The following is a 13,663-nucleotide window of genomic DNA, read 5'->3' as shown; positions in this document are numbered from 1 at the left end:
GGCTGATGAAATTTATTGTTAAGTAAATATAAAGCATTACATGTAGGATGTAAAAATGTTAAGTTTGAATACCCAATAGGAAGTCGGAAAGTCGAAAATACAGCTTTTGAGATGGATTTAGGAGTCTAGTGGACTTGACACTATCAACTACCAGACAGTGTTCAGAAGCCAGTAAGAAGGCTAGCAGAATGTTAGGTTATGAAACGCACTGATGAGGCCTCATCTGGAGTACTGTGTACAATTTTGGTCTCCAGGCTACAAAAAGAACATAGTTAGGTTCATAAATATTTGGACAGAGACAACTTTTTTCTAATATTGGTTCTGTACATTACCACAATGAATTTTAAATGAAACAACTCAGATGCAGTTGAAGTGCAGACTTTCAGCTTTAATTCAGTGGGGTGAACACAACGATTGCATAAAAATGTGAGGCAACTAAAGCATTTTTTTAACACAATCCCTTCATTTCATCCATCCATCCATTTTCCAACCCGCTGAATCCGAACACAGGGTCACGGGGTGTCTGCTGGAGCCAATCCCAGCCAACACAGGGCACAAGGCAGGAACCAATCCCGGGCAGGGTGCCAACCCACCGCAGACAATCCCTTCATTTCACGGGCTCAAAAGTAATTGGACAAATTAAATAACTAGAAATAAAATGTTCATTTCTAATATTTGGTTTAAAACCCTTTGCTGACAATGACAGCCTCAAGTCTTCAACTCATGGACATCACCAAATGCTGGGTTTGCTCCTTTTTAATGCTCTGCCAGGCCTCTACTGCAGCAGCTTTCAGTTGCTGTTTGTTTGTGGGCCTTTCTGTCTGAAGTTTAGTCTTCAACAAGTGAAATGCATGCTCAATTGGGTTAAGATCAGGTGGCTGACTTGGCCATTCAATAATTTTCCACTTCTTTGCTTTAATAAACTCCTGGGTTGCTTTGGCTCTATGTTTTGGGTCATTGTCCATCTGTATCATGAAACGCCGCCCAATCAATTTGACTGCATTTAGCTTTGAGCAGACAGTATGTCTCTGAATACCCCAGAATTCATTCGGCTGCTTTTGTCCTGTGTCGCATCATCAATAAACACTAGTCTCCCAGTGCCACAGGCAGCCATGCACGCCCAAGCCATCACACTGCCTCCACCGTGTTTTACAAGTGATGTGGTATGCTTTGGATAATGAGCTGTTCCACGCCTTCTCCATACTTTTTTCTTGCCATCATTCTGGTAGAGGTTGATCTTGGTTTCATCTGTCCAAAGAATGTTTTTCCAGAACTATGCTGGCTTTTTTAGGTGTTCTTTAGCAAAGTCCAATCTAGCCTTTCTATTCTTGAGGCTTATGAGTGGCTTGCACCTTGCAGTGCACCCTCTGTATTTACTTTCATGCAGTCTTCTCTTTATGGTAGACTTGGATATTGATACACCTACCCCCTGGAGAGTGTTGTTCACTTGGTTGGCTGTTGTGAAGGGGTTTCTCTTCACCATAGAAATGATTCTGCGATCATCCACCATTGTTGTCTTCTGTGGACATCCAGGTCTTTTTGCGTTGCTGAGTTCACCAGTGCTTACTTTCTTTCTCAGGATGTACCAAACTGTAGATTTTGCCACTTGTAATATTGTAGAAATTTCTCAGATGGGTTTTTTCTGTTTTCGCAGCTTAAGGATGGCTTCTTTCACTGCATGTTGTCTGTTCACAGCAAAATCTTCCACATGCAAGCACCACACCTCAAATCAACTCCAAGCCTTTTATCTGCTTAACTGATAATGACATAACGGCGGACTTGCCCATACCTGCCCATGAAATAGCCTTTGAGTCAATTGTCCAATTACTTTTGAGCCCCTGAAATGAAGGGATTGTGTTAAAAAATGCTTTAGTTGCCATACATTTTTATGCAATTGTTTTGTTCACCCCACTGAATTAAAGCTGAAAGTCTGCATTTCAACTGCATCTGAGTTGTTTCATTTAAAATTCATTGTGGTAATGCATAGAACCAAAATTAGAAAAAAAGTTGTCTCTGTCCAAATATTTATGGACCTAACTGTAGCAGCACTGAAAAAAAAGTCCAGAGAAGATCGACTAGGCTGCTTCCAGAACTACAGGTGTTGAATTTAAAGGAGAGATTAAAATAGCTGAGCCTTTTTAATTTAAGTAGTTGAAGGTTAATGGGAGACATGATTGAAGTGTTTAAGATTATGAAGGTAATTAGTACATTGAGTCAAGACTGTTAATTCAAAATGTGTTAACAAAGAACACAGGGACATAGTTGGAAACTTGTTAAGGGTAAATTTCGCACAAACATTAGGAATGTTTTCTTTACACAGATAACCATAGACACATGGGATGATTTGCCAAGTAATGTGATAGACAGTAGGACTTTAAGGATCTTCAAAGCTAGACTTGATGTTATTTTAGAAGAATTAAGTGGATAGGACTGACAAGCTGTGTTTGGCTGAATGCCATGCTCTTGTCTAGATTGTTCTAATGCTCAAGAGGCAACTTAGAAGATATATCAGATCAGAAAAATCTTATTAAATAGTAGTGGAAGAGTATTTTTTTATCTGCATTTTGAAAATGTAAAGGGCCATTTTGGGCGATGAACACTTAGCCACCAAAAATGCTCTAAGTTGTATCAATTAGAAAGTCAACATATTTTCAACACTTTGCTGTTACCATTTTTTTTGAAATTTGAAAAGGCTGTCATTCATAAACAATACCCTTGCTATTTAAACCCATACCTAATGCAGGGAAAGAGATGGCTGTAGACCAGGCATGTCAAACTCGCTACCATTGGTGGGCCGCTTTGACTGCCATACGTGCGTCAGCTGGCCGTACTGTAACAAATACTATTATACAAAGTTACTGTAGCTTTCTTTCCAATACTGAAAACTTTAAAAAATGTAACACTTAAAGTTTAAAGAAAAGCAATTTATTTCCATGCAGTCTCCATACAACAGTGTAGAATTAGAGTCTTAACCTCTTAGCTAGGTCCTTATTATATTACTAGGCTCACCCGCCTTTTAAGGCAACCGACTTTTATCCTCAATTTGTGTGTGCTCCATGTGTACATCAGGCATGTAAGTGTAGGGAATGAGAACATCAAAGTGCCCATTCATAACATCTCCCGAAAACCTAAGTTTTTTTTAATCTCCTCGAGTGCCTGTCCAAACTAGGAATGTAGGACTCCATAATAATATACTTGAAACTCATAGGGGAACAACTCTCCCGCTGCCATTATCTCAGAAATGGTACCATAAGTCTGAGACTTTGACATTTCAGTGAGATACTGAAGCTCATTTGTATAAGACATTCCTGACGGCATCATTGTAAATGGCTGAAACCTTGACCAATTACTTTAAACATGTCATACAATGTCAGCCCGAATCTGTACCGCTAAAGACGGAGTTTCATGCACTAAATAAGCTATAGATGAGAATAAGCAAGCACCATCTCCCCTGATATTTACTGCGCGGTGAGGCATTTGTACTCCATCAACATTAATTATTTCCAGAGACATAATTTTGTCTATTTTTCCAGCGCATTGCGCACAAAAGCAAGGGAACAATGAGAGCACCAGAACTCTGCTCACATTGCGTCGCTTCGTACCGCAAGTAGTAAGTCTGTGATAAACGGAATATCGCTACGCTTTGCACTCACGGACGGAAGGACAATCCCGACCGCTTTTATATAGTGTCTTGATGATTGATATTCATTATATTCATTGCTTATATAGGAGCCTTACAGTGTGATATTTATTTCTTTTGTCCCGACACTTGGCATCTCTTGTTAGTAACCAGTTCGTCAATATTAGGCTTGAAATCTTGTGCAGCTGCAACTTTTATGAGGGATGAAAGGTGCTCGATGGTAAGTCTTGAGCGATGTGGGGTTTTGGTAGCTTTCATTAACAAAAACAATTGATGCCAACTTACGGATCTGCACATACGAGGGTGGCAGGTAAGCATACAAGCCTGGCACACCAACTTCGTTGTATTTTGCCTTCAGAATAGAATCTGACTGCAGTTCAGTCAACTCCATTTGGATATTCTCAGGTGCATTCTCAACGTTGTAAGACAACAGCGCAATGCCCTGTTTGTGTGAACTGAAATCACGAAAATGCTCACTGAATTCATTGCTCAGTAATTCAATTTGGAAAATAAATCCTCCAAAAATCAAATTTTACTTTACTAAGTTTACTTCAAAGTTTATATTGTAAAATAAGCCGATATGCAAAAAGCCACCTGACCTACAATAATTTTACAAACTCAAAATCACAAAAATATGTTAATAAACAACTCACCAATTTCTCGTGTCCACTTCAGATCTTCAGCTGTAGTCTCCACTAACTGTTCGTTACAATACTAGCACAAAATTACATGAAACTAGAGCAAAAAACTTGAAAATATGCGGGCTATTACTACTCGTGATGGTCAGTTCTGCCCAGTGGCCAGTCTCAGCAGCCCAGTCAGTATTGTAGCCTTAGCAGGGGCGGCTCTAGGCTCGTGGCGGCCCTGAGCAGAGAAAGAATCGGTGGCCCCTTCGCCTGGCAATGTCAATACAGTATCTTATGCACGGCGAATGGCCACATCCGTTGCGGACACTGCATAGCTGCCTCGTGCTCATGACACGCTTCTATATACGCGTGTCCGTAACTTGAAAACCAAGTGGCGGCCCATGATATTCTCATTACGGCAAAACATTATAATACTACATATAGCTTACTGCTCCGACTCTAGTGACATTTGTAAATACAGCGTACTAATTAACAAGAAACACAATGTTTTTCGGCCACATAGCCATCAGCTGTGTCGTTATTTTCTCTTTCTGTTTTATATTCAATATATATTGGCGTGGCAGCCCCTGGGATTTGGCGGCACTGTGCAGGTGCACAGTTTGCACATGCCTAAGGCCACCCCTGCTGCAGCCGAGCACTTCAGTTGTGACGCTGCGGCTCATTAACTTTGGTCAAGGCTCGTGGCTATACTAGCAGATGACGTTTCCGGTACCGTAATGCCATGGAAAACACGCTTTTGTCAGAAGTAAGAAAAGTCAATAAGTAACACCGAAGATGCAGAATGATTCAATCACAAGTGATAGTAATCATTTTGTACAAGCTCAGTGCTAACTAGGATTTGTCATGCGGGCCGCACAGATTTCTGTTGCGGGCCGGGCCGCATGTTTGACATGCCTGCTGTAGACATTTCTGTTTGGACTTATTATAAACCTATAAGAGGGAAGAGTTCTGTAGCTACTGCTGTAATGTGGTGTAATTTTTTTCATTTATATTGTGTTGATTCATAAATCATATTTTAATAATTCAATTATTCCAGAATATTTTGCAGATAAACATAATTTTTGTTAACTCATTGGAGTTAAATTCTGTTTTATGCAGGATAAGCTCTTGCTGTGGTCAGATGATTAGTTTTATGTTTTAGTGTTTGTTGAAATGATTACAAGATGTTCATTACTTTTATTTCTGAATACATTCAATAAAGTCTGTTATAACTTAAAACTGTTTCCCAGATGACTCAAGTTGTGCATCTTGGTGTAGGTGACACAGTAATTTGCAATGCTTTGGTGGGATGCTAAACTCAACTGACAAAAGAGGCATGTTTTTTAAATAAACTGTTTTTTTAAAGCATATTGCCAGTGCATGATTTAATGCTGATAGTTTTTCACTTTAAAGGAAAGAAGCCATTGCTTTTTGAACCCCTATGACCCTTTGTTTCAAGTTTGGTGGGAGTCATGTGACTTCTTGTTTCCTAGACAAATTGGTGAGAACTTGATTGTCCCCGGTGGAGTGAAGACCATCGATGCTCATGGCCGCATGGTGATACCTGGTGGGATTGATGTTCACACTCGTTTTCAGATGCCTGACAGGGGCATGACTGCGGCTGATGATTTCTTCCAGGGGACTCGAGCGGCACTTGCGGGTGGATCTACAATGTTCAGTATGAGCTATTTAATTTTTGTACATTTTTGGAATTAATAAAGGAAACCTGAAATATCCACAGGGCGTTCATTTATTGGTGAAATCTAGGGGATCACCAAATGCTTTTTTTTTTTTTTTTTTTCCCCCAAAAACAGTTGACCATGTCGTTCCTGAGCCTGGTGTTAGTCTCATTTCTGCCTTTGACCAATGGCGTGAATGGGCCGACAGCAAGTCTTGCTGTGATTATTCTCTTCATGTGGACATTACTGAGTGGCATAAAGGTGTCCAGGAGGAGATGGAAACACTGGTTAAAGATCATGGTAGGCTGCTATTGTTTATTTATTTTAAATGGTAGGGGTGGTATCTAAGGAACTGTATACTAATTTTACTAACCCTGTGCAGACTGAATATTGCAGCACAGATTTTTTGGTAATGTGTGCCCTGGATATGGGATTACTGAGCAATTTATAGTCTTTAGTGGGGATGCTCTGATAATTTTTTGTAGTGCTGTACACTGATATCATGTTACTGGATTGGCCGATTCCAATACTAGTTCAGCGTGTTTTTTTTCTTTGTTTTTAAAAAGGTGTCACACTAAGCTCCTTCATAACCAGTCGCAGAGAAGCCTTATGTTCTATATTAAAGTTTTGACTGGTATTTTTATAAATAAACTAAAGACGACAGGTGTTGTGTTGCGTTGCCTGTTCATTTTTTTTATTAACAAAACAAATTCTTTAGGCTTATTGTTCAGTGACAAAATACTAAAATAATAAAATTCTCCTAAAATGCATACTTTTTAAACCAATAAAAATATAGAGAATTTTTTTAAAATTATTAATACATATGGAATTAAAGAAGTAAAATGTTTCTCATAATTGCACGTTGTTATATTGTTTAATTTCCCCTGTAATGTACTTATCTGGATCATAGCCATTTGTTTCAGCAACAAATACATATTTCTAACACACATATTCTCACATATTAATTGATATTGGTAGACTGCTTAAATGTAAATGTGAATTTCTCCTTGGAATTAATAAAGTATCTATCTATCTATCTATCTATCTATCTATCTATCTATCTATCTATCTATCTATCTATCTATCTATCTATCTATCTATCTATCTATCTATCTATCTATCTATCTATCTATCTATCTATCGGTACTTATAGGTTTAATCATCTTCTCTCTCTCTGGTAAAATCTGCCTTACTGTCCTCTGTTTACAGGATGCTTGCAGCAAAAAAAAAAAAAGTTGTGTGCTAGCTCAGTTACCTTAACACCTCACAAAAAAGAACGCTACAACGAAAATTGCCATAAAGCTTAGAAAAGCAGATTCTGAATAAAAAAAACATTTTTATCGGCAAATTTACTGATCACCAAGTCTTCTGTGGTGAAAATTAGCCTATTTAGATCAACGACCCATCAATCAGAGTATTACTAGGCTCCAAAAGTGAATCCCCTTCCTACAGATAGTTTTGAGTTGCCACAGATGGAGTGTTTTCTGCTAAGACCAGTGTATGCTATCTAGTCTGTAGGATGTCTGCATTCTTCAAGGGATGCAGTTAGTAGCAGTTGGAGCTTGAGTCTGATTTGTTACTGGCAGGTCAGCTAGCTGTTTTAAACATGGTGGTAGTGAATGTAGAGGAAAATTGAAGAGAATAGTGATATAGGCCAAGAAAGGTTGGGAGGAAGGTTGCTTCATTTGAACTTGTATAACTTGTAGAATGCTGCACCTTTGGCAAGAAAACTCCCTTCTCTTTTCATTTGAAATTAAGCTGCACATTTTCAGCTTTTAATCCATGAAATGTATGTATAGGTAGTTGTTATCTTATGAACATCTGACTTACAACTGCTGCTGCGTCTCATGGGCAAATGACAGTTTTCACCATGCTAGCTCCGTATGCCATGACTCATTCATCTCAATCTCAGGTTTATTACCTGCAGTGGTTTTGACCATGTTTAGTTACATTTGTCTTACAATTACAGGGGGGTAAAAAGGCAAATGATTTTGACACAAAAATGAAGGGGATCAAGTAGGGCTGGACGGTATGACCAAAATTCTATATCACGGTATTTTTCAAAATTATACCAGTTTCACAGTATTCAACGGTATTTTTTCCACATGCATGAGTGGATGTTAACCACATTTTCCACTGCAATTACTGCAGTAGACTGGCTAAGAATAACCTATTCCACTGTCATGAGAATTGTACATTGTACTGAAAAATATTTTAATGTGCACATAAGTATTAATACAGGTCTGCATGGCCCCATAAAGTGATAGTTTTCAAGGGGGTGGTACTAATGAAGACAAGGAATCACATTGCATGACAGTTGCAGTCAAAATATAGAACCTTTTTATTGAACAAATTTTGCAAACAACTTAAACTATCATTTTGACAACATATTTTTAACCATCCAAAGAGGCAGTTAGACTTAGTAAAATATTCAGAGGTGCTTGTCAAAAGTTGTATTGCACTGAACATGTCTTAGAAAAGGAATAAAGAGTAAATATTTTTTGTAATCCAAGTACACTTTCTGCTAATGTTATCAATCTTTGTCCACTGACACGTTAGCTATATGGATTGTAATGGCGTTGGTTATCTCGATCCACCGCTTGCTTTTTTTGTCGTAGGCGGTACCTCTAGCAAATGCGTCTACAAGTAATGTCTGACTTGAGTGTCCTCTAGATTTTTCAGTTTTACCCAAGGACGTGGAGGGTACCAATCTTAGTTCCATACATTCATGGTACTCCAAAGCATGTTTACGGCTAAGGTGGTTCAGCAAATTGCTTGTGTTGCTGCCTCTGGCGACAACTTTAGCTCCACAGCATTTGCAGTAAATAGTTCTTTGGTCCACATCTGACCTTTTAAAACCAAGATCTCCAGACAACAGACACAGCTCCTTTTTTCGGCAAAAGTTCTTCTGTGTCATCATGTTCAACTTTATCGTCTGCTACAGCTTCAGTTTCAGAATGTTCTCTGTCCATTTTCACCGCTCAATACCTCCACTAACATTTGTTTAGTGGTGTAGCAGTGAAAAAGGTCCCCCCTTAAACATTTTCCCGTTGCGCCACGTTTCGTATAGGCTATTTAAACTAGTATTGCGGTATAAGAAAAATCCATATCATAACAAAAATAAAAAACGGTTTTCGGTATGAACCGGTATACCTCCCAGCACTAGGATCAAGAAATATGAGTGAGGAAAGAAAAGCAAATCTGATTTCATGTGAATTTAAATTATCCCATTGTAAGCGGTGCTCATCACATGCACTGTGCTGCTTGCACTGTGGCTTTGAATCCGGTTAACCCGCCAAAGCTCACAATGTGCTGCTTTGTGCAAACCTCCATAAGGGGATAATGAAACCACACTGAACTCCTTTATCTGTTCATTTTTATTATTAACAGACTGAAATGTTAAAACAGAAAACATTGAGTGCTCAGATTCTGCCGGTACAACTCGTTCTCTCACAGTTAACAATGAACAGGGGGAGAAGCTCACACTGATGTGACATAACACACACAAAGAAAGGATTTGTGAAGCTGTTGAAGTTTCGGCAATCATGTGAGCAACAGTAATAATGAAACAAAATAATAAATAAAAATTACAAAAAATAAATGATAGAAAATATATGCAATGTGCTAAGAATGAAGATACAAATAATATGACTTAAGTGACTTATACAGTACTGTACATACAGTCAGGTTTGAATACATCTACCGGTCTGTCTTGTGTCCAGATCAACCTATGACCGGTTCGTCGGAACCTAACGTGGTCGTAAGTCGACAACTTCCTATGCTCATTCATTGTTTATTTAAGGTCATTATAATGTTTCCTCCATCCCAATTGCATTGTTGGCTATGAAAAATAGAAAAGATTGCTTCACAGAAATAGCTCAAGGGACATTTGCTGGTAAGTGCTAGGTTCACTCCACCTCCCATGCTGTGCTCAGCAAAAAGATAACATTTAAATTATTTTTGTGCTACCCAGTTCTTAAAGATAATTTAGGCATCTCCTGTGACCAGTTAGTTAACCTTTATTGTATATAGTGGTTTCATAATCCACACCATTGGAGGGTGCTTTATTTCATTGCTTGTTTTTCATTAAGATAAATGTAATTATCCCACAACCCTGTTGTATAGAAGATTTAAAGGCAGTTTGCTGAGCTGTTTTTTGCAACTAAATTTTATATTGGAAATCCTCTTCTAAATATGTGAAAATTGTATTTGTAATTTTTTGTTAGAAGTCAGTTACAATGAGGAAATGGTGTAGTAGAGGTTGTTTAAATAACATTGATTTGGAGATTTTTCTCGAGGCACTTCAGATGAAGCAGGATTTATAAATACTTTGGGGCCATGTATCTTCATGACTAAATCTTTCATTAAATACAGTACCAAACATTGATTCTTTTCATGGTTTGCTTTCTCAGTTGTTTTTATTTATTTATTTTTTTCAACATCTGCTTTCCATTGGTCTTATACCTACAGTATTTAGCATCTGAACTGCAACTCAGGAATAATTTCATTTTAAATCAGAAGATAACTAAAATAATAAACTTTATTAAAATGAATAATTTATCACTTTCAGACTTTGTAAAGAGTTGTAAGACTAAGTGTGAGGTTTTTAAATATCCACTGTGCAACTGATTAACTGCTTTTCTTTTAAAAAAATTATATTTTTCCAACTTTTGAGATTGTTTATAAATGTAGCCAAAACTTCCACTGTGATATTTATTTCTTTTTGTAAATTTTAATAGTTTTGCTAGGTTCCCTTCTTGCCTGAATTTGTTTGGTAATCTTTTAAGTTAATGTTACACTTTTAGAAATTTTTTTAACTCCCTAAGTTAATTAAAATCATGTTGCGTTTTCATTTTGCTAGTTGCATTATGATCATTCCCATTACCTGAATTATTTATACAAGAAATCATCGTGTGGCTGGATGGAGTACTGGATAAATGCACACACACATGCACACACACACACGCACACACACACACACACACACACACACACACACACACAGAGTTTATATGTGTACATATTTCTCAAAATGATCTTCCCAGTATATGTCATTTTCATTTGAATAACAAAAGTAATTACATATAGTTACATTTATATTTCTCATAACGGGTTTTCCTGAACTTTTTTTTTCTTATGAATATTGTGACAAAACGTTTATATCATAAGAACACTTTTATAAGAGATGTGAGAAATGCGCATTATTATTAACTGATATAAAATCATTAATGACTTTCTCTTTGTGTAGGTGTAAACTCCTTCCTTGTATACATGGCGTACAAGGATGTTTTTCAGCTTACAGACTCTCAGGTGGGCACTGTTTTATTAATGAATGCTTGCTTTTAGGTTTTTTACTTTTTTTTTTTTTTTTTTTCCAAATACAGAGTTTTTTTCAATTTAATAATTACTAAGTACATAACCCAAGTATGAAATAAATTACTAATATTTCTGTGGTAAGCTCTCACTTTAGAAGAATGTAGCTCACAAGCATGTTTGTCAGTTAAAGTATCAGATAGACTTGTTTCCAAATTTGGTCCCTATAAATTCACTTTGCTGCAGGTTTCTCTTTGGGTGGATTTGTTAAGAGGGTTATTTCAATAAGTTACTTACCCCTTGTACTTTGCAGTTGTAGCCAAGAAAAAAATGTTGATCTCATATTTTTCTGCGGAGTGAAGAGAAAGAAGTTTATTACATAATAGAAGGCAGTAATGATAAGTGCTATATGAAAGCAAACAATGTAAAAAGTCTATGGAAAAATGAAAAAAATAAACGTTACTTGTTTTGAATAATCTACATGTTCGTTATTCAGTCTTATGTTCAAAATGTGCAAAAAGCATGTTTTTTTGGTAACATTGTTAAACAGTTACTAATTGGAATTATCAGTGTGCACATAAAGAGAAAACCTAAAGCCTCTTTTTGAATTGAAGATAAGACTCTTGACCAGCAAGTGAGTGGGAGAGGTGTCTTAAATTCAAAAAGTCCTTTTTAAGAGGCTTTAGGTTTCCTGTTTATTTGTGTGCTGATAATTCCAGAAGCAACTATTTAACAAAATTTAGCCAAAAAAAATCATGCTTTCTGCATGGTTTGATTATTTGACAGGATAAACATGACTTTTTTTGTTTGTTTTTTTTCTTTTTCTCATGGGCTCATTTTAAGTTGTACATATTTATTCTTTTTTTATACGGTTTTTATATGGATCTCAGACAATACTAATGTGGTGTTATTACAAAAATATTATTCATTCATCTTGCTGAGATTGTGTTTATTAAGTTATCTTTGCTGTGAAAAATGTGCATTCTGGTTTAGCATGGTATATTATAGCTAAAGGACAATACCTAGAATATTTTAATGTGGTGGTATTCCACATTCTCCTTTCATCTCTGATATGCTCATTTCTTCAGTCTTGTCAATATGATTTTGGTGCTCCAACAGATCTATGAAGTGATGAGTGTGATACGAGACCTGGGAGCAATTGCACAAGTCCATGCTGAGAATGGGGATGTTATTGCAGAGGTAACTATATACCTTTTTCCAATTTTCAAGATGTACAAAACTGAAACCAAAGATGCTAACAGAGTATATGTTGACATTAATTGGCAAATTAATTAGTCCCATGGTTATATGAATGCAAATTAACCTTTTGTACTTTATTTGGGACAACATACAGTATCTTTATAGCTTTTGGTAGGTATTATCATTGCCTCTTTTCTATAAATGTAGACACTTTGTCAGTATTTTCTCCATGCATTCATATTATTACATTTAAGGAAGAACTGATACTGAGACCTTACACTATTTATCAATGATTTCTTATACTTCAAATGTAAATTTAAAGTTTTTACAGTAAGCTGCTTAAGGTATCCGTCCCTTTTTAGTCTACTTACATTAATTTAAACTGCATGCTGAACATTTATATACTTGCAACACAATGCTTATTTTACACTAGAATTCTAGCCTGGATTGTAGCACAGGTGCTAACTTGATCACATTATATTTTATGATAGAGCATTAATACTCCTGACAAAGCATAATAAACTGATTAGCAAAGCCTTGTTAGCAATTGTTTAGTTGGCAACACAGATACATGATCAATTTTAACCTTGATAATGTTGCTCTACATATTATATGATCTTTCTGCATACTGATCACATTCCAACTGTGATTGTGACCCCGTATAAGGAATAGGATAGTTATAACCTTCGGTCAGTTGTAATGCTGTGTTTTTAAGCGCTTAACAAATAAAAATGGTATGGTATGGTATGGTATAACCTAGGTGTTCAAGTGCTAATGTGAAATTGCCTGAAAACATCAGTATGTCAGTAATGAGAGAAAACTCTCTTTAAGACAATATAGCAATGTGCTACATTACAGAAATATGTCATTACTTTATCAAAACAAAGATTACTTTGAAACATCACCCATCAAATTCTGCACCAACCATCCAAAAATGTCAAGCGTGCGAATATTAACTTGGGACTTTACTGTGTTAAGCAAAAAAAGTTGTATGTTCTGTGTTTGTAAAGTCAAAGCACAGAATAAACATGAAATGAAAGGAGTGTATCACAAGATTAAGAAGTTAATGTAAACTCAGCCTGATAGTTTTGCTGTACAGATAAGGAAAAAACATTACATGTACAGTATCTATACTAATATACAATAAACTCTAGAAGTATTCTAGGAATTTTTTTGATGCTGCCATTGTGTCATTTTTGTATTGT

At 36.5% G+C, this 13,663-nt stretch overlaps 1 protein-coding gene across 2 annotated transcripts in view; it reads left to right on the top strand.

Moving 5' to 3' along the window:
• dpysl2b (dihydropyrimidinase like 2b) overlaps positions 1–13,663 on the top strand; it is a 192,104-nt gene that overhangs the window by 158,711 nt on the left and 19,730 nt on the right. For both annotated transcript variants that reach the window (XM_028806455.2, XM_051923479.1), the window contains exons 3-6: positions 5,760–5,944; positions 6,081–6,245; positions 11,194–11,255; positions 12,378–12,458. In XM_028806455.2, the coding sequence (XP_028662288.1) occupies positions 5,760–5,944; positions 6,081–6,245; positions 11,194–11,255; positions 12,378–12,458 (493 nt within the window). The remainder of the gene's footprint in view (positions 1–5,759; positions 5,945–6,080; positions 6,246–11,193; positions 11,256–12,377; positions 12,459–13,663) is intronic.

Source organism: Erpetoichthys calabaricus, chromosome 1, assembly GCF_900747795.2.
Source record: "Erpetoichthys calabaricus chromosome 1, fErpCal1.3, whole genome shotgun sequence".
In the NCBI taxonomy this organism is placed as follows: domain Eukaryota; kingdom Metazoa; phylum Chordata; class Cladistia; order Polypteriformes; family Polypteridae; genus Erpetoichthys; species Erpetoichthys calabaricus.
This window is presented reverse-complemented; position numbering and strand designations above follow the sequence as displayed.